Source organism: Aethalodelphis obliquidens, unplaced genomic scaffold (assembly GCF_003676395.1).
Source record: "Aethalodelphis obliquidens isolate GAN/ISIS:26980383/991018 unplaced genomic scaffold, ASM367639v1 scaffold107, whole genome shotgun sequence".
Classification (NCBI taxonomy): Eukaryota; Metazoa; Chordata; class Mammalia; order Artiodactyla; family Delphinidae; genus Aethalodelphis; species Aethalodelphis obliquidens.
The window spans coordinates 180,810-202,808 of NW_020838051.1; the positions used below are offsets into that span (position 1 = coordinate 180,810).

Here is a 21,999-nt window from a genome sequence, read left to right on the forward strand (position 1 = left end):
GACCAAAAAATATATATAGTGTCTTGTCTTATCTTTATCAGGTCTTTGATTGCTTAAGTAAACCTAGTCCTCTGGGTGTTAAAAGAGTGAAATTTTGCTCAGAACCATATAACCTTCTATATTTGCCTATGAAGTCTTTAATTGTTACTTTGGTTAAATGGATAAATAAGCATTGTTTCACAGTGACCTATTTGACTAAGTGTTTTAAAGCCTCTTTGATATTTTTGGCAAGCTTCCCCCAAATCAAATTCTATATGAAGTCTTTTTGACTTAGAATTAACTTTAAGATATGAGTTAGTTCAGAGGGCCCCTGAAATATCTCAAAGATTTGTCCTCTTTCCTTATAAAAAGAGAGATATTAAACTAATTAGGAGTATTTGTTATGTTAAATTACATGGGAAGCATTGTCAAATAAGAAGTAACAAACGTTAGGCCTTTTTTATGTTGTGTCTGTATAGGTAGGTATTATAAGTGTTCCAGAAATTATGTGAAACTACTGGAAGTCTTATATGTCCTGGCATAAAATGTTGTCTGTCACCAAAATTGAAGCTCACACTAAAAGGACTAAACCCAAGTATCAGGGAAACACTGAAGCTGACTTTTATGCACAGGCAGCAACAAAAAAAGAATCTGCAAAGATTGTGGCACGTGTGGATAAAGTCCATTTTGCTTCTGCCAAAAAATTGACCCTTAATCGCCAGACTTTTGCCATCCTGATGTCCGTTTAACATAGCAGCAGTCTGCCTCTGAATTGGAGAAATTAAATGGGTAAACAATAGCTATAAAATAAATAGCTGGGGCTATGAGAAACCCAAGATGGCCCCTTGGTTCCTCCCAGCTTTCTGGCAAACCGCCCCCCCATTTAAGATAACTCAAATTATAAATAGACATTGGTAGGAAGATTTCTGTAAAATTGTGCAAAAAGTTTACCAGCAACGTCTGACCTGGCAGGTCCATAACCCTGGGAAGAAAAAAAAAAAAAAAAAGATTTTTGTCCCCAGAGGCCTGAAGACCTCCTTTCGCTGGACCCTTTGAACACCTGCAACTGGACTTCATTTATTTGCCACTTAGTATGAGTCATCAAAATATTCTTGTTATTGAGCCTCCCTGGTGGCGCAGTGGTTGAGAGTCCGCCTGCCAATGCAGGGGACACGGGTTTGTGCCCTGGTCTGGGAAGATCCCCCATGCCGCGGAGCGGCTGGGCCCATGAGCCATGGCCGCTGAGCCTGCACGTCCAGAGCCTGTGCTTCGCAACGGGAGAGGCCACATCAGTGAGAAGCCCGTGTACCAGAAAAAAAAAAAAAAAATCTTGTTACTGTATGTATATTTTCTGGATGGGTTGAAGCCTTCCCTTGCTGCAAATCTGATTCTCTCACAGTGGCAAATAAACTGTTTAGAAAATGTGTTCTCCACTTGGGGTATACCTTTTAAAATATCCAGTGATCAAGGCACAGATTTCCCTGGGCAAATCATACAAGCCTTAACAAAAACCTTGCAAACTTCTTGAAATTATCACTGTCCCTATCACCCACAGTCTTCAGGGAAGATCGGTAGAACTAATGGAAAAACTGGACTCAAGCAGAACAAGAATTAACATGGGACCGAATGAATTGATGAATATGATTATAATTTTCATGATTTTTTTGTCTGAAATATTACTGATTTTTAAAAATCTTTCATTTTCCAGATATAAGGAAATTTTTTAACACTTAACAGCAATTTGATAAATTATACCTTTGTAAATAGAATTTAAACATTTATCTTTTTGTCCCTACCTGATCACTCCAGAATTCAGAAAGTCTCAGTGAGTATTCTTATTTTCTTGGCAAAATAGTTATATGCATAATTGAATAAGAATCTGTTCTTATAGCAGGACACAATTGGAAACATTGGTTATATTACCAAGACTTTGATTGGAATGTCATATTTGACAGAGATACATGTACACTCAGATATGACCAGATAGCTTGAAGGAACTAAGGTCGACTTTATGGAACCATAAAACCCCTTGAAAAAACAGCCTAGGACCTTGCTGACAGAGTTCCCAGCAGCTTCCCAGCAGCCTTACCAGGTGAGTAAGGAAGGCCACTTCCTGGCAGTCACAGGAGCCTCAGGATATTTGGGGGACTTCAAGAAGAGAGGAATTCACCCAAATCTCTAGGTATAAAAGGAACTCTGACGACAAGTCTTTGGTGTGGCTTCCTGGCCTTGAGAAGCTATTAAAATTTCACTCTGGAGACTCCTTATGAAAACTTCCGGCAAAGCAGATTTAAAAGAGCCTATATGGCTAATTGCTATTCTTGCTGGACTTAACATAAATAATCAGGCCAAGTTTATTGAATCTAGACTTATTTTGCAAACAAATTAGTCTTAATTTTGCTTTCTTTGGTAGAGAAGAGGGAGATTTTAGAGAGAAAAATTGTTTCAATAGAAACTATACTACGCACTTGTGGATATTAGATTCTAGTGCTATTACTTTTCCTTGAAGTTTTGTCATTTACCTGTAAACTGGACTGGATCCTGAATTTTTCTAGTTTCCTCCAATATCTGGCTGCAACTCTCTAACATTTCCTATTTTCTCTCATTATTTTGATGTATCTGTGGGGAGAAGGTGAGCTCTATGTCCTACTCCTCTGCCAACTTGACCTGCTCCCCTCTCCCATCCTTTTGACTTGAATCATTGAGAACTAAAACTGTTCTTTTCCTGAAGCCCTGCACACTGAAGCTAGACGACTTGATATAAACGTCAGAGAAATTGCCACAGCAGCTCATATTTAAACAATCTTCATGCCAGTTGCTGTATGAGCCACTCAGAAAGTTAACCTGAACACCCAGTGACATCATCAGAGACATTTCAAACTGCAGTAGATGCTTCGAACCTGACACCTAGAAATCTTCTTGACTGACTGCCCCCTGGGCTCAGAAACTGGTTTATAACCAGCTCCAATCATTAACCTTTGTTTTTCTTTTGTTGCCATAGAAATGCCTCTTATTAAATACCTGATACTGCTTGCACCATGGACCTAGCTTTGGGAGCCCATCTGCATCATCGCCTCCTGAAATGAGATACAACAATTTAACTGAACTGAACTGTTCTCAGAACTAAGAAACTGGTTCAGTGAAATGGAGGACTGTACTAACCCATTCTCTGTCTCCACAGTGACCAGTTCAGCTCTTAATATGTGAAACTTCCAGGGAAGTTTCAGAGGAGGGAACTGTTAAGGCTTAGGGCAGGTTGCTCCCAAATATACCACAATGGCATATTGATTATTTTGAATTAAAGTTATTTAAGAAACAGCCAGTGCAGGAGGGGCACTCCGACCCTCCTTTCGGTCTCCCTGAAAGCAGGAAATAAATCTCTCATGTGAAAGATGCACTCCCTGCATCTGGAGGTAGAAGGATAGAAGGATACCCTTATAGCCAGAAATAGGGAATTCAGGCAGAGAAGCCTGTATAAACAAACCTTGTTACTTCTTTAATTTACTACCCCAAGCCCAAATTCTGTTTAGATTCCTTACTAATTGAAGGAATTATCCAAAATGTAAGTTTATTTGTCCTGTCCATTCCTCACAAGTTTATTGTTTCTTTGTCTAAAAAGTATAAAAGCTGCCTGCTTTGGCTACTTCTTAGGTACCATTTCTATGACACCTCCGTGCACATGAATTACAATTTCTTTCTTCTCCTGTTAATCTGTCTTGTGCCAACTTTATTAGTCTAACCACAAGAACTCAAAGGGGTAGTGGGGGAATTCCCTCCTCCCTGACATACCTCAAGGCAGTTAACCCTTATTTCTCAGAAACTCCCTGGAGACAATGTGCATAGAATACCTGTCTGTGCACTGTATTCTCCTGCATTGAGATAAGAGCAAAGACACCTTAGATTTCTGTCTGTTAGGGGCTTAATTGTGTCCCCCAAAAAATTCATGTTGAAGGCATAAACCCCAGTACCTCAGAATGTGACTGTAGTTGGAGATGAGGTCTTTAAAGAGCTGGTTAAATTAAAATGAGGCCATTAGGGTGGGCCATAACCCAATCTGACTGGTGTCTTTATAAGAAGAGATTAGGACACAAAAGGAGAGATCAGGGATATATGCACACAAAGGGACAGCCAAGTGAAGAGGGTGGCCATCTGCCAGCTGAGGAGAGAGGCCTCAGAGGAAACCAACCCTCATCTTGGACTTCCAGCCTCCAGAACTGTGAGAAAATAAATTTCGGTTGTTTAGGCCACCCATTCTGTGGTATTTTGTTGTGGAAGCCCTAACAAATCAATACACTGCCCCAGGTAGAGATTTCTTTCTGGATTATCCTTTTGCTTTCCCGTAAGTCATAGAGGGCATCTCAACATCTTGTATGACTGCAGCTCCTTGCATCGAAAGTTGTGTGGGCATAGGCTGGGTCTTCATCTTAGCATTGGCAGTACTAGCACAGAGCCTTTTAAAGAGTAGATGCTCAACTGACGTTTGGGAAATAAAAAAGAAAGTGAGTAAGAGGTCTAACTTGTTAAGATTTAATGCCTCCTACATTCTTTAATAAGTTAAGCATATTGAGGTATAAATCATTTAATTTTACAAAACAGAAGACTGAAAGGATTAAGAAAAATCAAGGTTTATCATGTTTTCTTTTTAATTACTTTTTATTTTTTCATTCCATTATCCCAACAATTTTATTTTGGGATTCTTTGCCATTTCAACAAAAATCCCTATTGTGATGTCAAATTTTCTTATCTGGATGATTTTTAAAAAGTCTCAGACTTCAGTAAGGGTGGGAGAAGCTGCTGGACGTGGCCATGGAACATGCCTGGAAGTGACAGTATTTCCAGGCCTGGCTGCAATTTTGGCTCGATCTCTCTCTTCCTCATCTTGAAAAGCTTCTTCATATCGTGATGAGAAGGCACTGGGAACCATATCGCTGACCTTTGCCAAAAATTCCAAGATTTTCATTTTGCTGGTTTCAGTATGTGCTTTTGGGCCCCACAGGAACTCATAGCGCGGAGGATCACTGTTAGGCACCTGGCGGTACTCCAGGTACTTAAGCCTCACTAAATCTTTGGTGATGAGCTTCCTGGGCTCCCTATAGATGAAGTGCTTCCTCCCAGCATATACTCACATCATATTCAGGAATTTCCAGATGTCTTCCTCAGTGGCACAGTTGCCGTTCATGAAGATCACACCCAAGACTGTCATCAAGAGACTGGTCTTAGGTAACCCCCTACCAGCACGCACCCTCCCATTGTTGGGGAGTTTCAGTTTGCTGACAAGGTCATATGAGTGGATGGTTGAGTCGACTTCCTTCAAGTCAACCACAAAGACAGCCTCAGTGCGTTCAGAGGCTTTCTTGAGAATCTCAGCAAATCGGTCTTGGTACTTTTGGCTGACAATCTTCAGCATGTCTTCCTTCATAATGGGCTGCTTCATTTATATTTGTACAGAAGGAACTGCTCTAACAAATCCATCTGACTAGTTAGAGTATCACTGTATGTGCTCTCAGTAGAAGGTGAGACATCAGAGGAACATGGATGTTCCTCATCTTGACTGTTATCATCCTCATCAGACCTTGTGTCAAAAGTACTTGAAGAAGTGATGGTAGTAGATGGGGCTTTTGAAGACCCCTGAGAAGTGCTATTTGACCCAGTAGCTGATGAACTCTGGGGATTATCTTCCAAAATAGGAGAAGAGGAGGAGGGGGGTTCTTCTATTACTGCAGTGGCCTGAACTCTCCTGTGACTCTGGGAGTCATCTTGGGCCTGGTGGCGTTTCTCACTGGTGCCGAGCTTACTCTTCTGACCCCGAGGCATGATGACTGTGCTCAGGGACAATGGTTAGGAGTGTGAGTAGAAGAGCAGGGGATAAGGGTCCACTGGATGAGGAAGGTTGAGAGAGTGTGCAGCTTCAGCAGGGAAATACCACCTTGGTTATAAGGAAGGCTACATTTGTAGTTTTCCTTGAGGGCACTGCTCTAAAAACCCATAGGGCTCCTGTTCTCCTAAACAGCCTGTCCCTTGGGAAACCTGTTGAAGGAAATTAGAATGATCTTTAGGCTGCATCCTGCCACCCCTGCCTCAGGCATGCTGGGGCAACAGCAGGGGCTGGTGGTCTTCTACATTGAGGAGTCTCTTAGGTCACATTCAAGACCGTCATTCAACTGGTGGCAGGTCATGGGACCCATTCCCTCTGCTGTTCTGAGGTTGACATCACAAACCTCCCTGGGATCTATGAGAAAGAAATGAAGGGGGTCCTCAGCTTATCAACCCTGTCCAGGTGGCCCCAGTACTGACTGCTCAGTGGGGAGTTTTCTGTCCTGGCCTTTGGAGTCCTCAGTCCTCATTAAGGGTCCTTAATTCGGCTACACATAGGGCCTGATATCCCCACCCCTTTCATTGAATGGTGGCTACACCTTCAAACTAAGGATTTCACTTCCCATAGACCTGATACAAATAAGTGTTGGTGGAGCTTCAGCTTGATAGTCCTGCCCTGGATCCTCAAGGGCTGTAACAAGGAGCAGGGCTGGATTCCTTATCACTTCTATTTAGTGGTAGATGATCCCTCAGTCCTTGCTTTGACCTCTGTCATGTCCTGGAATTCCACCCTCCCTTGCCCTTAGGCCTGCCCCTTATACTAAGGCCAGCACCACCCTGAAACCCCTAGGAGAAAGTGAGATTCTCCTCATCTGACCATACCTGTCCTTGGTCTTCTGAGGCTGAGAGTAAGGAATGAATTCTATGGTTATGGGGTATGTGGTTCCCTTAGTCCTCAGGGTATTCACCTGGTCTCTCGAAAAACCTGGAAATCATCCCACTGCTGGCCCTAGACCGTACCCCTTAGACCATGTCCCTCACCCCCTTGTGACACCATAGGAGGAAATATGTCACATCATGTCAACAAAGCCCAGGGATACCAGGGATACCAGGACGGGCATGGTTCTGTGGGGTTATCTCACAGTCTAAAGGCAGAGGTTTCCTTAAGTCCTCACTCGGGATTCTCACCTTGACTCCGGGCAGGGCTTGGGACTCCTTCCTTTGTTTACCTAAGGACCCTCTCCTCAGACTAAAATCCTCACTTCCTGAGGTGCCAGAGAGGCAAGGTCTGGGAATGCCACATGAGGCTACTCCTACCTGTGCCCTTCCAGTGTTGACATCAGGATTCAGGCTCCTTGGGGCTCTCTCTGTTCAGGGTAGGGGTGTGCCCTCAGTCCTCACTCAGGTTCCTCACCTTGACTTCTGAAGGGCCCTAAGTTTCCTCTTTCTTTCAACTTAAAGTCACCCATTTAGACCAAAGCTCTTATGTTCCTCTAAACCCTGAAAATAAGTGAGGGGATGCTCAGCCTGGCAGCCCTGCCTTGGCCGCCTAAGTCTGAGAGCAGACACAGGCCAGTCTCTCTGTGACTTCAGTTATTATGTGGTTTTTGTCTCCTCAGTCCTCATTCATCAAGTCTTCACCTTGACTCCTATCTCTTCTATAAAAGGCTTCTTGGGAAATGCCACATCCTTGAAAACTCTTAATTGATCTCCCTACAACAAATCTTGCAGGAATAGGTTGAGCCCCAGGAGTGATGTGAGATGGGAAGCTGCAGCCAAGCAAGGGCTCCGGCACAGGTGTTGTGCTATCAGAGAAAACACGCTGATCTCTTCCTTCTCTTCACTGGCCAGATATAGCCTTATATAACCTCAATTCTAACAGATTTACTTTCTACAGGGAAAGGGCTGAATTAAATGATTTTGTGAGCCCCTGATCTTTTGAGGTTTACTGACATTTCCTTCATAGATAGTTATATTGTCACCAAACGCTATCTATTTCTTTCTTTATTTGTACCTCACTTTTATTTTCATATTTTTATTACTTATTCCTGGAGCTTTTTATTCCAAAACCATGTTTGGGGTATGAAGTCCTGCTTTTTAACACCTGAAATACATTTTGGACTAGTGAGCAGAAAAATGAAGTGACCCAAGGTCGGCCTCAGCCTGGGAGGAGTGGCATAGTGCGGGCTCTAGAGGGATTCAGAGCCAGGGTTCAGTCCAGCTGTCACTTACCAGCCTTGAATTTGAGAATATTCCAACTTCTTTATCTGCAAAGTGAGTCTGAAAAAGTCTATAGTGTAGGACCACAGGCATGGATATGTATGTAAACCACCTGGCAGTTTGAGACAAAGTTTGGTACTTTCAATGAATGGCAGTTATTACTAAGATGATTTTGACCCCAAATGATAACAAACTTCCTTCACAGAATTTTATTTCCAGCCTACATTAGAGAAAATGCAACTCCAAACAATATAGAAATCCACATCAGCCAAAATGCCAACCGAGTAAAACTAAGTAGTATTTCCCTATTAGAGCATTTGTTTTAATATTGGCATGGGGTCATCTTCTCCAGATGGATGCAACTAGGAGTTCATTTGTCTCAAGGACCAACAACTTCCCTCCCAGGTGCCTTTTCATCCAAACCACCCCTAATTTCATTCATACCATTGCCACTAAAATTTGAGCCCTCCCTTAGAGTTTGCCAAATTACACTCAAAATAACCTAATTAAAATGCCCTTTCACTGGAGTGAGCTCTGGCAATCCCATCCCACAAAAAGAGAGACAGTCCAGTGGCTTCTTGGCATCTCATTTCAATGAGTATCACCTTTATTTCTCAGAAACTCTCTGGACAGCCCATGCCTAAAACACCTAGTTTGAGTGTTCACTTGCCCTGGGTCAAGTGCATAGGACCCCTTCCATTCCCTAGGTGGGGATTCTCTCTGGTTTTTCCACATCCCGAAGTTAACTGTGAAGATACGTTTTCCATTCCAGGTTTAGTCTCTCAACTCTGAGAAACACCATCTGAGTGGCCCTTTCCATCACTCCCACAGCTTCATCTAGCCCACCATGCATCCTGTTAATTACTTCCTGCTGAGGGACTAGAAGTTTCCCAAGACCCAACGCTGCCTTTATCAGGTAACTTACACTCCTTGCTCTCATTTGGAACCTCCTCTTCCACACCCTCACTTTAAAAAAAAAATGTTCATTTGTTTATTTCTTTGAGTGTATCTTACCATCTTCCTTACATGATAGCTGATGCTAGACTCTAAAAATTCTATGGGCAGTGGCTTGGTCTTCATTTTCTTACCAACCATAGTAGTACTGGAGAGGCTTCCAAAGAGAAGATGGTCAATTAATTTGAGAGAAAAAAGAAGGAATGACCAAGAAGTCTTATTTACCATGATTTAATTTTCAAACAGTTTGAATAACCTAAGCAAAGCTAGGTATATATTATTTAATTTTACAAGCAAAGAGAAAGAAAAGAAGGCAAACTAAGAATTAACCAGCCTTTACTTTTGTATCACCATTTTGAGATCCCCAATATTTTCTCGTGGGATTCTTTCTCGTTTCCACGAAAAATCCTATTCCAATGCCATGTTACTTTGTTCTGTAGCAAAAGGAAAATATTGAAGGCTTTTCAGTTTTTTTTGCAAATAGCAAACTCTTAATCTTAAAACTGAACAGCAATAAACATGACATCCATGACATTAATACACTTGGATTCTAAAGCAAAATAAACATTCAATGAAGTAATAACATTTGAAAAGATACTAAACATCTCTATCATAAATCTATCTATCTAGCATCTCTCTACCTACTTATCTACCAATCATATATCTTTAACTAGGTATTCTTCATTTGGAAAAAAGAAAGAGATATATATTTTATTAAAACTAACTGCACCTAAACTACCATACTACTTAAAACTGTAAGAACATATATATTTTGTTCCCTCCACCCCTACTACTCTGCACTATTTAGGAGCCTGACTGCTCTCTTCCAAAACAAAGTGAGCAAACTGCCCGCGGCTTCCCTCCCTACATGTGGGAGGAGCTGCGGGCCTTGGCCCTGGAAGGGGCTCTGCCCTCAGCAACAGCTGCAGCCCTGGCCGCGGCTCTCTCTTCCTCATCTTTCAGAGCCTCCTCATAGAGGTCTGGTAAGGCACTGGGGACGGTACCAATGATCTTGGCCAAAAACTCCAGCACTTTCATCTTGCTGGTTTCAGCGTGGGCTCTCGGGCCCCACAGGAACTCATAGCGCGGAGGATCGCTGTTGGGCACCTGGCGGTACGTCAGGTACTTCTGCTGCACGAAATCTTTGCTGATGAGCCTCCCGGGATCCCCGAAGATCAAGTGCCTCCTCCCAGCATGGTAACCCAACGCATTGAGGAATTTCCAGAGCTCCTCTTCGGTGGCACGGTTGCCCTTCATGAAGATCGCGCCCAGGACAGTCATCAGGAGGCCGGACGTGGGCATCCTGAACTCATCACTCGGACTTGCGTCGCTGGGGAGGGCCATCTTGCTGATGAGGGCGTAGGAGTGACTGCTGGGGTCGACTTCCTTCAGCTCGAGGCCAAAGACAGCCTCCATGATATTAGAGGCTCTGCTGAGGATCTGAGGGAAGTGCTTCTTGTACTTCTTGTTGAGAGTCTTCAGCAGTGCTGCCTGCAGGATGGGCTCCTTCGTTATGTACTTCTCCAGCAGGAACTCCACGAACATTGTGGACTTCCTTCTCAGAGGATCTCTGCGACTGCTGCGAACGGAAGGTGCTGCCTGGGAGGTACCTGCACTTTTCTCATCTTGGCTCTGGGCACCCTCTTCAGATCCTGGGCATGAAACTCCTTCATCACGAGAGGTAGTGGCTGGGGCTCCCTGAGGCTCCTGGTGAGTGCCAGCAGCAGGGGAGCTCGGGGAAGTATCCCGAGAAACAGAAGCGGGGGAAGACGGCGACTCTTGTATCTCTTCTGCCGCCGCCGCCGCCGCCTCCTCAGTGGCCTGGGCACCCTTGAGACTCTGAGTCTCCCCCCGGGCCTGGTGGCGTTTCTTGCGGCCATGGCGCTTGTTCCTCCGGCGCCGAGGCATGATGACACAGGTCAGAACCAGCAGGCGGGAGTGTGGGCAGGAAGGCAGGCAACGAGGGCACCTGGGGGAGGGACAAGGAGATGCTGTGAGCACCTTCAGCGGGGAGATTCCTCCCTGGCTTTAACCAAGGCCGCCTCTGCAGGGTCCTTGAGGGCACTGCCCGAGGACCCACAGGGCTCCTGTTCTCCTGCTCAGCCTGTCCCCTGAGACCCCTGTGGAGGACGGTAGAGTGAGCCTTGGGCCACAGCCAGCCAGCCCTGCCTGGGCGGTACGGGGGTGACAGTGGGGGCTGGCAGGGGAGGTAGGTCTCTGCAGTTCCCATTCAGAGTCAGGATGACAGTTGGTGGCAAGACCCCCACCCCCACCCCTCTGCTGCTCTGAAGTTGACACCACCATCTTCCACGACACCCAGGAGGAGGAAAGGCGGGAGCGTTCAGCCCACCACCGAAGGGTCCTGGGACCCTCCCTTCTGCTGCCTGGTGGCTGCCCCTTCAGAACAAAGCTCTAACCTCCCTCGGACCTGGCAGAGGAAATTACGGGCGGTCTCAGCCTGAAGCTGGCAGAGGAAATTACGGGCGGTCTCAGCCTGAACCTGGCAGAGGAAATTACGGGCGGTCTCAGCCTGACAGTCCTTTCTTGGGAGTCTAAGGGTTGACAGGAGGGGACGGACCACATTCTCTCTTGTCCCTTCTCTTCGGGGTGGGTGACTCCCTCAGTCCTCACTCGGGGTCCTCCCTGGACGGCCGGTGCAGCCTGGAGCTCCTCTCCTGCCCCGAGGGCCATCTGCTCGCACTAGTGCCGGCACCTCCTTGCGTCCCATTCGGAGGCGGTGAGGGTGACCACGCGGCCGCACGTGGCAGAGTTTTACCAGGCCTGCAGCGTGCGGCAGACAGGTCGAGGCCCTGTGGCTGGCGGCCCCACTGGCCCTCACTCAAGGGCTTGGGCTGACTCTTGGGAGTGCTTAGGGACGCGCCTTCTGCTGGCCTGCACCTCCCCTCTCAGACAGCAGCCCTCCCTCCTCCGTGTGTGGCCAGAAGGAAGCGGCTGACAACAGGGGAGGGGTTCTGAGGTGCCCTTGCGACGGGGAGGACGGTCCTCGCCCTGACTCCTCCCGTGCCCTGGAAATCCTCCCTCTGCTGACCTGCGGCCAGCCCCTCAGGACAAGGCCGCCTCCTCCCTGGGCCTCCCGCGTCTGTCCGTCCGTCCGCGTTCGCACTGAGGGAGCCCCTCAGTCTTTAGACCTGCCCGGAGGCTCCCGGGCCGACGTCAGGGGCGGGGTCCGCGTGGCCGCCATTCTGGGGTGTGGAGCCCTGCGGTCCCCAGGAGGGTCCCGTCCTTCACTCCACAGGGCCTGGGGCGCTCCCTCTACTGAGCTGAGCCAGGGTCCACCAGCCTCAGAGCGAGGCCTTCCTTGCCCGAGACCCCACGGGGGAAGCGGATGGACTTTGGGCCTAACAGCCAGGCCCGAGCCTCTGGGGCCGAGAGCAGGGGCGCGGTGGGCGGGGCCTGTGTGGCCGCCTCTTTTCGGAGGGAATGGGGATTGGGGGTGTCGGGGGCGTGTCCCCGCACTTCTAACTGGGGTCACCTCACACCTTGACACCTGACGAGACGTGGCACTCCTCCCGCGGCTCACCCTCGCTGGACGGCAGCTCTCAAAAATGGCGCGCCCCCACAGCGTGGTTAGGAGGACGTCACATCCGGTCATGTGCATCTGGGGTTCAGGAGGACAGCAGGGGCAGGGCCGGGCCACGGCGGGGCGGTACGGGGTCGGGGTGGGGGTGGCCGGGGGGTGGTGGTTCCGGGGGAGCTTCCCCCAGACCTGGCACGAGGGCCTTCCATTGACTCTTGGCGGGTCCTGGGACATTTCCCTCTGCTGAGCTGAGTCAGCAGGCATCACACCTTGGTTCTCATTTCTGTCGGTACCCCCAGCCGGAAGTATCTGGGGCCCTGAGCCTCACAGCCATGCCTGGGTCCCCCGAGACTGACAGTGAGGGCTCTTTGGGGTCCCCTCTTCTGTGGTGGATGCTGCTCTCAATCCTCTCTCAGTGTCTTCTCTTGACTCCCTGTAGGTGCTGGGTACCTCCCGTCTGCTGACCTGGCGCCAAGGCCTCACATCAAAGACATCAACTCCCTGAGACTGCTGGTGTGAAGTGCAGGCACATCTCATCTGGACAGTTCTGCCTCAGGGTTCCTGGAAATGGTTGTAGGAGGTGAGAATCTTGTGGGGTTCAGTGTTTTCAGTTAGGGAGGTTGCACTGAGTTCTATGAATCTTGGAATTTTTCCTTTTTTTTTTTGGAATTTTATTTATTTTTTATACAGCAGGTTCTTATTAGTTATCCATTTTATACATGTTGGTGTATATATTTCAATCAGAGTCTCCCAATTCATACAACCACCACACCACCCCTCACCATTTCCCCCCTTGGCGTCCATACGTTTTTTCTCTACATCTTTGTCTTTATTTGTGCCCTGCAAACTGGTTCATCTGCACCATTTTTCTAGGTTCCATATATATGCATTAATATACGGTGTTTGGTTTTCTCTTTCTGACTTACTTCACTCTGTATGACCGTCTCTAGATCCATCCATGTGTTTACAAATGACCTAGTTTTGTTCCTGTTTATTGCTGAGTAATATTTTATTATTTATATGTACCACATCTTATTTATCCATTCGTCTGTCGATGGGCATCTAGGTTGCTTCCATGATCTGGCTATTGTAAATGGTGCTGCAATGAACATTGGGGTGCGTGTGTCTTTTTGAATTATGGTCTTCTCTGGGTATATGCCCAGTAGTGGGATTCCTGGGTCAAATGGTAATTCTATGTTTAGTTTTTTAAGGAACCTCCATACTGTTCTCCATAGTGGCTGTATCAATTTACATTCCCAGCAACAGTGCAAGAGGGTTTCCTTTTCTCCACACCCTCTCCAGCATTTGTTGTTTGTAGATTTTCTGATGATGTGCATTCTAACTGGTTTCTTCCCTTTCCTAACTTTAGCTCTGGGGCCTCTCTTGCATGATATCAGTGTCATTAATCAAATTTTGTGGAATGAATTTTTTTGTTATATGAAATTACTGTGATATTTGCTGTTGTATTTCAATATTTTCTTTATATTTTTACAAATAAAAATTGCTTTTTATGTATATTGTATCAAATGTGATGTTTGGATATATGGGTACAATGTGAAATGATTGCCAGAACGACAGTATTTATCATATCTCCTCCCATAGTTAACCATTTTTGTGTGTGTGGTGAGAAATCCCATCATTTTGAACAACATGGATGAACCTAGGAGGACATTATGCTAAGTGAAATAAACCGGACACAGGAAGACAAATATCACATGATCTAACTTATATGTGGTATCTAAAAAAGCAAAAGTTGAACTCCTAGTAACAGAGAGTAGAATCGTGATTACCAGAGCCTGGGGGGTTAGAGAGAAGCAGAGATACTGATCAAAGGGTACAGCTTTCAGTTATAAGATGAAAAAGTTCTGGAAACTTACTGTACAGCATGGTGACTCCTGTTAATTATAATGTATTATATACTTGAAATTTGCTGAAAGAAGAGATATCAAGTGTTCTCACTATTTTATTTCCATTCTTGCCGTATAGTCTATTAAGATGACCATTACAAAAAGCACTGTCTTCACCAACAGAAGAAGTTTCAGGTGGTTATTAGGCCAGTCTCTGGACTCATATTACCTCAACCAACCAGATTTTGGTGCTGTTCTGATATTATCCCATAGTCCTGGAATAACCCAATAGTCCTGGCATGTGGGCTCTGAGGAGCTGCCTCAAGTTCCCTCAAGTTCAGTGAGGCAGTGGACATTCATCCACCCAGGGCACACTGGGAGAAACAAGGGCTAAACTTTAAAACCTTTGCTTCAAATGATCCTGTCTTCCCTAGACCTATCTCAACTGCCCTCACACAAGCCCTTGTTCAGTACAGACTTAGTACCCTCAGGGGTTGCTTATTATTGTTTTACTGTTAATGATGATATCCTTTTGTTTATTCCTTCTTTAGTTTTTCCAGGGTTGATTTGGGGCACAGGAGAGCGCACCTGGAGTTTGGTTGTCATCTTGGAAGCTACAGGTGCAGCACTAAAACTGTAAATAAGTTAAGGAGAATTGACATCTTTACAATATTCTGTTCCCCTGAATAAACATATTATACTGCTCTATTTGGGACATTTTTTTTTCTAACTCTATCAGTAAATTTTTATAGTTGTCTTCATAAAGATCTTGTACAGTTTTGTAAGGTTTCATTTTAGGTACATTTTAGATATTGTTGCTGTTGTGAATGGGATTGTCCTTTACGTGTTCTAGTTAGTTATTGATTTTGTGTGACCAGGTTTCTGATTTTGCTGTAGTGATTTTCAATATACTAGGTTTTTGATGTTCCTTATACATTTGAATATTGTGTTTGCCTATTACTTTAGGTATTTTAATTATAAAATCATATTGGTACTATTATTGTTTCTTTTCATTATTCATATATTTAATTATTCTTGTTCTTGGCTGTGTCCTGCTATACATTCACATACAGGTTTGTGGTACCATACATCTGTGTGTTTTTCCAGACTTTATTGGGAATGCTTCTAATATTTCACATGTATATTTGCTGATGACTGTGATATGGGAATTCCATTCTTATAAGTTTGCTACAAGTTATTACCATTAATTTATGTTGAATTTTTATCAAAGCTTTTACTTTACCCCTGCACTTGATCAAATGCTTTTTCTCCCTTATCTGTTAGTATAGTGAATTCTGATTCATGTTTTCTAATGCGATTTCTTCTTTGCATTCCTTTGACACAGCCTATTTTTTCTTATTAATTCACCGCTACATTGCATGTGCTATGAAGTTATTTAAGACTTGTCTCTATATGAGTGAGCTTGACTCATGTTCTTTTTTCAGGGTATCCTTACCTTGTCTTTGTATCAAGGAGCGCTACCCCATTAGAGTGGATGAGTCATTTCCTATCTTTTGTATGGTTTGGAAGAGTTTACATAAAATTTTGATTGATTCCTCCTTCATTTGGTATAAGAAGCTTCCGGGAACATTTTGAGGGTTCCATGGGTTTTAACTACAGTTTTAGTTTTTATTGTTAGATTAAGTTTTTTGTTTCTTTATGGACCTATTTAGTCATTTATATTTTGCTAAAAAAATCTTCCATGTCAGTTGGATTTTTAAATTTAGAGGCATGCTATTTATAATAAAATCATGTTATTGAAATTCTTAAACAGACAACGGCACAGAGAATAGAATAATGAACCCAATATACCTGATACTCAACATCAACAGTCCTTAATAGAAAGACACTTGAAGATGAAGGTTTATTTATTGGTAACATTACTCCAAAGATGACACTGTGCATTTCCATTAGGAGATACATGATGTCTGTTATCTCCTTTGTGGTGATGTTGCCAGTCATTGAGGTTCATCACCCTCAGCCATTAATCCATTAGGGGCTGCAGAATGGTAACTCTAGCATTCCTTTGTGATTATTAGCTAAAAAATTCTCTAGGTAGAATTTTTTCCTTATCCACCATTTGTTATCCTGTTGTAAGGGTAAAAGTATTTATAGTGTTCTATTATAGCCTTTAAGTCTCTTCTGTAGGTATATCTTATAGAATTTTATTGAACTAATATCACTTATTTCTACTTCTTTCTTTTGTAATTGATAATAACTACAGAAAGTATTATGGAAATATTTTCAAAGAGCTGGCTTTCATTAAGTTGGCTTTACTGCCTTCTAATTCATCATTTCTGCATTTATCTTCATTATTTCCTACCTTCTAATTATTTGAATGTAATGTGCTATTGTTTCTATAGCTCTTGAATCATTTGAATGTTTTAAAATTTTTTTTCTGGTAAATGTATTTAAGGCTATAATATTCGAGTACCACTTGGACTATTTCTCACAGGTTATACTGTAGAGCTTTATGTGTAGTGCTTGAAATTTTTAAAAGTTGAATAAATCTCTCCATTATACTGTTAGAGTTTTTGAATATATATTTGTGTGTTTGTGTATACACACATATGTGACAGAGTTAAGTTTTTCTTAGGACTGAAAGGAGGCTTTCACATGAAAAAATAAATCAATAAAATTGGTCATCTGTAATTGGTCAACTGTTATCCAGGAAACAGAAATCACTCTATACAATTTGGAGAATTTAGTGTAGGAGATTGGTTACTTGAGAAGCCAACTGGGGAGAATTGAGCAAAACAATACTTCGCAACTTAAAAAGGCATTCCCGCCTCTAGGCTAGAGGAACAAAGAGAAAAAGTGTTACTGAGGTAAGTTGAAGCCACGGAGATAATGTGGCCATCGAAGGGAAACCACCTGCTTCAGAGAGGAAGAAGGTGAAGGATTCTGGGCACTTTGATCCTCCTGGGCTCTACTCTGCAGCTGTCACTCCTTGGTTTAACTGAGCTGGCATCCAGGTGTTGGAGAGCACAGAGCATGAGAAATGAGAGTCAGACATTTTATACTAAAGAGCAGAGCAGAAGAGTGAGGAATCGATTTGAGGGAGAATAAATCCACGGCTGGCATACCTTGTGGACAGATTAAATGAGAGAAAAATCATATCTAAATTGATACAGAATAGTGTTTTATAAAACTTATTCATTCATGTTAAAAGAAATGCTACCAGGCAAAGGATATCTTTGAAAGTAAAGGATATCTATGAAAACAAGAACAATAAATAAAAACAACCTATGAAATCAATACGGTTATTTTTAAAAGTTGGTGGGTATAAAGTTAATATGTAAACATGCGTTTTGTTTCTGCAGCAACAAACATGTGACCATGAAATTAAACAAAATATAACTTGTAAATTACTAAATAAAATACACATGCCTCATATAAAAATATATATAATAAAAAATTTAAAATATATAGCTATTAATAGAGAAATTAACAAAAAGTTAAATAGGGAATTATCATATATTCATGGAGAGGAGCATTCAATATTGTAAACATGTTAATTCTCCCCAATTTTAATCTGTCGTGTATGGTAATACCCAGTCCTCCCAAGAGAAATTCAAGAGGTTTTGTATGTGAAGCTTGATAGCTTATTCTAAACTTTAAATTTATTTGCAAATGGCCAAGAAGAGTCAATATGCTCTTGATAAAACAAATATGAGGACTTACTCTACTAGATGTTAAGAATTACTTTTTTAAAAAACACTACAGTAATTAAAAATTTGTGTTATAAGTATCGATATAAGCAAATAGACCAACAGAACTGAATAGAATGTCCTAAAACACCCACTTATACATGGACCTTTGATTATTAAAACTGCCATTGCAGAGAAGCGGAGAAAGAACACTCTTTTTACTAAGGTGTGATAATGGAACAACTGTATATCCAAATTGAAAAATAATGCAACTGGAACACTCCCTCACACTAGACCCAAAATTCAATTTTGGAGACTACTAAAAACCTTCTTTTATATATATTATGGTAATTTTCAAAGTTGCATCCAGTTGAGGAGAGCAAAAAAACTTTGTATTTTCTATCAACTAGAGAGATACCAGCATTGTTCAACTAGGGCATCTGGAAGGAAAGGGCTGAAAGGAAAAGGGGACATCAGTCAACTGAGTAACAGAAGGACTGGGAATGATGTGAGCTGAAGAAGAAGAAGAAATGTCAGCTCCTTCTGAGAAATGGCAGCTCCTTCAATCCCCTTGTCCCCCGCTTAGTTGGCCTGGATACCATCTCGGGCTTTCACTTTCAAAGAAAAGTGCATGGGGATTTAGCACAGGCTTGGGAGAAAGCTACCTGGGCCAATGATCTGTTCATTCCATCTACCTCTACACCAGTCTCTCCACTGACCTGTCAATCGCTAGACTTTGAGGAAGCATAACCTGGACAGTAGTGTTATAGACATAGTGACCAGGGGATATAGTGCTGATTATAGACACACTGAAGAGAACCAAGAAGACATTAGTGACTCAGAGGCAGTCCCAGCTTGTCCACCTGTGATGGGGGCAGTGTCTCACCTTCTTCACCAGAATGAGTGCTCCTGCTGTGGGGTGAGGAAATTGGGAGCCAGGGCCTCTCCCCCGCTCCCTTTTTTTTTTTTTCTTTTGCCCACGTGGAGGTATCCTGCAGATTCTGCTCTTTATCAGGGAGACTCTTTTGTAGAGGCTTACACTGGGGTTTAGAGTACTTAATGGTACAAGGGAGACATTTCTTTCCCTTGTTGTTGTCAGGGCTACTCTGAGTGGAGAGAGGTTGGGAAGCAGGGAGTGACCCTGATTCCACAACGGGCAGGCAGCTTTGCACAATCTCATTGTGAGAGCCTGCTTCTCTAGCAAGTGAACTAACACCACTCAGGGCAGGTTGTGCCCTGCAAATGTATAAAAGAGGACTTTCCATCATCTGAATGGTATTTGGAGCTCCAGTGGGAAAGACTTTAGGCTGACAGTCTATCCCGAAATGTGGAATAAGTCACCCAGATATAAATCCACAGGGTCATAAGCTGAGGGGAACTGGAGGAGGGTGGGGACTAACCTGGTTATCTCATAGGTACATCTCAGCCCAGAACAAGGCCTGCCTTCACTTCAGCTCTACATACTTCCTTCCAGCTACCCTCAACTCTGACAGGAGTGAACAACTCCTACTTACTCAAATATTTCATGAACCTTTTTCTAACTGTTACCAGGTAACCACTTTAGGCTTGGAAACTTGGTACGTAAGGAATGAAGAAAGGGCAAAAGAAAGGGTTAATAGCTAGGTCAGTATAGTAGAGTATTCTTCTTGTATCCATTTTCTACTGCTGCTACATAGCAAATTAGTGCCAATTTAACATGATAAATGAACACAAATTTATTATCTCACAGTTTCTATGTGTAAGAAGTCCAGGTAGAACTCAACTGTTGTCTCTGCTTTAGAGTCTCACCTAGCTGCAATCAACATGTCAGTTGAGCTATGTTCTTATCTAAAGGCTCAACTAGAGAAAAATCCCAGCTGACTCACTTTGTTGGCAATGGTGCTAAGAAATGTTGGGTTTGTTGTTGTTGCTGGCTGTTGCTTAGAGGCCAGCCTCAGTTCCTAAACACAATTCCATGACACGTGGCTCATTCCATACTGGCCATTTCCATAGGTCTCCAAAGACCTGTCCAACATGACAGATCTTTTCTTTAAGGTCACCAGCATAGCAAGAGCATTTCTGCTAGCAAAATGGAGTTTTATATAATGTCCACAGTCAGGGAAGTACCATCTCCCCTTTGACAGACATAAGGGCAAATACAAATTTAAAATAAGGAAGAAGTAGAAATATTAAATCATTATGTTGTACACCTGAAACTAATAAAATGTTATATGTCAATTATACCTCAATAAAAATAAAATAAGAAATTTTTTTTCCCCAGGGCAAAAAAGAAACGAAACTCCCCCCACTCCCCTGTTTTTTAGAGCATGTACTTTAAAAAACTTGTAAATTCTTTCTCTGCCTCATTGAGATCTATGTAAATCTTTTAAAAGCTAAATAAGCCTCTCGCCAGTTTTACAACCCAGGAATGTTTTTCTCAAGTAACTGGGAGCCACCTCTTTGAAATATAAATATCAAGGAAGTTAGCACCCCATCTCCTAGACTCCATAAGAGTTTAACTTTGACCTGCCTCCAAGTTGTAAAAAAAACTGCCTCCTTTCACAAAGGTATAAGTTTATTTTTCCTTTGGATAAAGGCAATTATCTAACAAAGAGGGCAGCCCCAATTACCAGATAAATTTAGGATGAAGTATGTGTAATACATGGAGCTGTCAGGTCCTCTTACTTGAGGAACAGTTATCCTTATCTTGAGAACATGGGTGTAATGGGTTGTATTTGTTTGGTGGTATAAAAGGGTGAGCTGTCTTTCTGTCTTCACAATCTTTGTAGCAGATTGCCTGTGATGAGTGTCACATTCTGGTTTAATTCTTATTAAATAATAAAACTGTTTTCTTTCTTTCCTATATTTTGCAGAAAGGCATTTGTTAGTTGGCAGGAGAGTTTGTTTCTAATAAATGACCCCAAGAAATCTGGCAATGAGGACAAGACTTCCGTAAGTTCCTGAATCAAGTGAATCAGCAGAAGTTCTGTAGATACACAACAGTCAGGTAAGAGATTTAAATGATAAAGTCTTCCTTCTAGCTCTGTGCCCTTTTGGATTATTTGTCAGAAAAACCAACCTCGTCAAATTCAAGATTTTACTATAAACTATGCATGGTAATATGGGCTCTAAAATCCCATCAGGATCACCATCAGCTTTGATGATGGAAAAATATGGGAAGCCACTTCTTTCTCTTTACTAGGTACTAGCTCTGTCACATTAGAGATGGTATACCTGTAAGAATCTAGTCTTGCAGTGGCCTGAGGATGCTTCCTTTAATTTGGATAAAGCAACATATTTTCAGAGGTTCTCAGAAGGGCCTCATCTCAACCAAATGAATTATTAGTATTTATGGGATTAATATCATTCCTACAGGAAAATTAAATATAAGTTGGATAGCCAGGAGGAAAACCTGAGAAAAATGGAGGAAATTAGAGAATTATAGGCACTGTCTCTGTCACAGAACCCTCCTCCTTTCCCTGATGTCCCAACTCTCTCTGCTCCCCTGCTTCTCTCTTTTTTTTTTTTTTTTTTGTGTGTGTGTGGTACGCGGGCCTCTCACTGTTGTGGCCTCTCCCGTTGCGGAGCACAGGCTCCGGATGCGCAGGCTCAGCAGCCATGGCTCACGGGCCCAGCCGCTCCGCGGCATGTGGGATCCTCCCAGACCGGGGCACGAACCCGTGGCCCCTGCATTGGGAGGCGGACTCTCAACCACTGTGCCACCAGGGAAGCCCTCTCTTTTTTTGTTTTTATTATTTGGCTGCGTCAGGTCTTAGTTGCAGCACGCAGGATCTTTCGTTGCAGTTCATGGGATCTTCGTTGTGGTGCGTGGGCTTCTCTAGTTGCAGCCTGTGGGCTTTTCTCTAGTTGTGGCGCACAGGCTCCAGAGCACGTGGGCTCAGTAGTTGCAGCACATGGGATCTTAGTGGCATGTGGGATCTTAGTTCTCCAATCAGGGGTTTAACCTGTGTCCCCTGCACTGACAGGTGGATTCTTAACCACCGGACCACCAGGGAAG

General features: G+C 43.4%; 2 protein-coding genes across 2 annotated transcripts; both read right to left on the reverse strand.

The window, feature by feature from the left end:
* Positions 1–4,751: 4,751 nt before the first annotated feature.
* LOC113614869 (melanoma-associated antigen B5-like) lies at positions 4,752–5,793 on the reverse strand. Its single transcript, XM_027096719.1, is given in 3 exon segments — positions 4,752–4,798; positions 4,801–5,415; positions 5,418–5,793. Coding segments are annotated over 3 exon segments (1,038 nt in total).
* A 4,038-nt stretch (positions 5,794–9,831) lies between these two features.
* LOC113614870 (melanoma-associated antigen B4-like) lies at positions 9,832–10,875 on the reverse strand. The gene has a single exon (XM_027096720.1). The coding sequence runs from the start codon at positions 10,873–10,875 to the stop codon at positions 9,832–9,834; it is 1,044 nt and encodes a 347-aa protein (XP_026952521.1).
* Between the last annotated feature and the right edge of the window lie 11,124 nt (positions 10,876–21,999).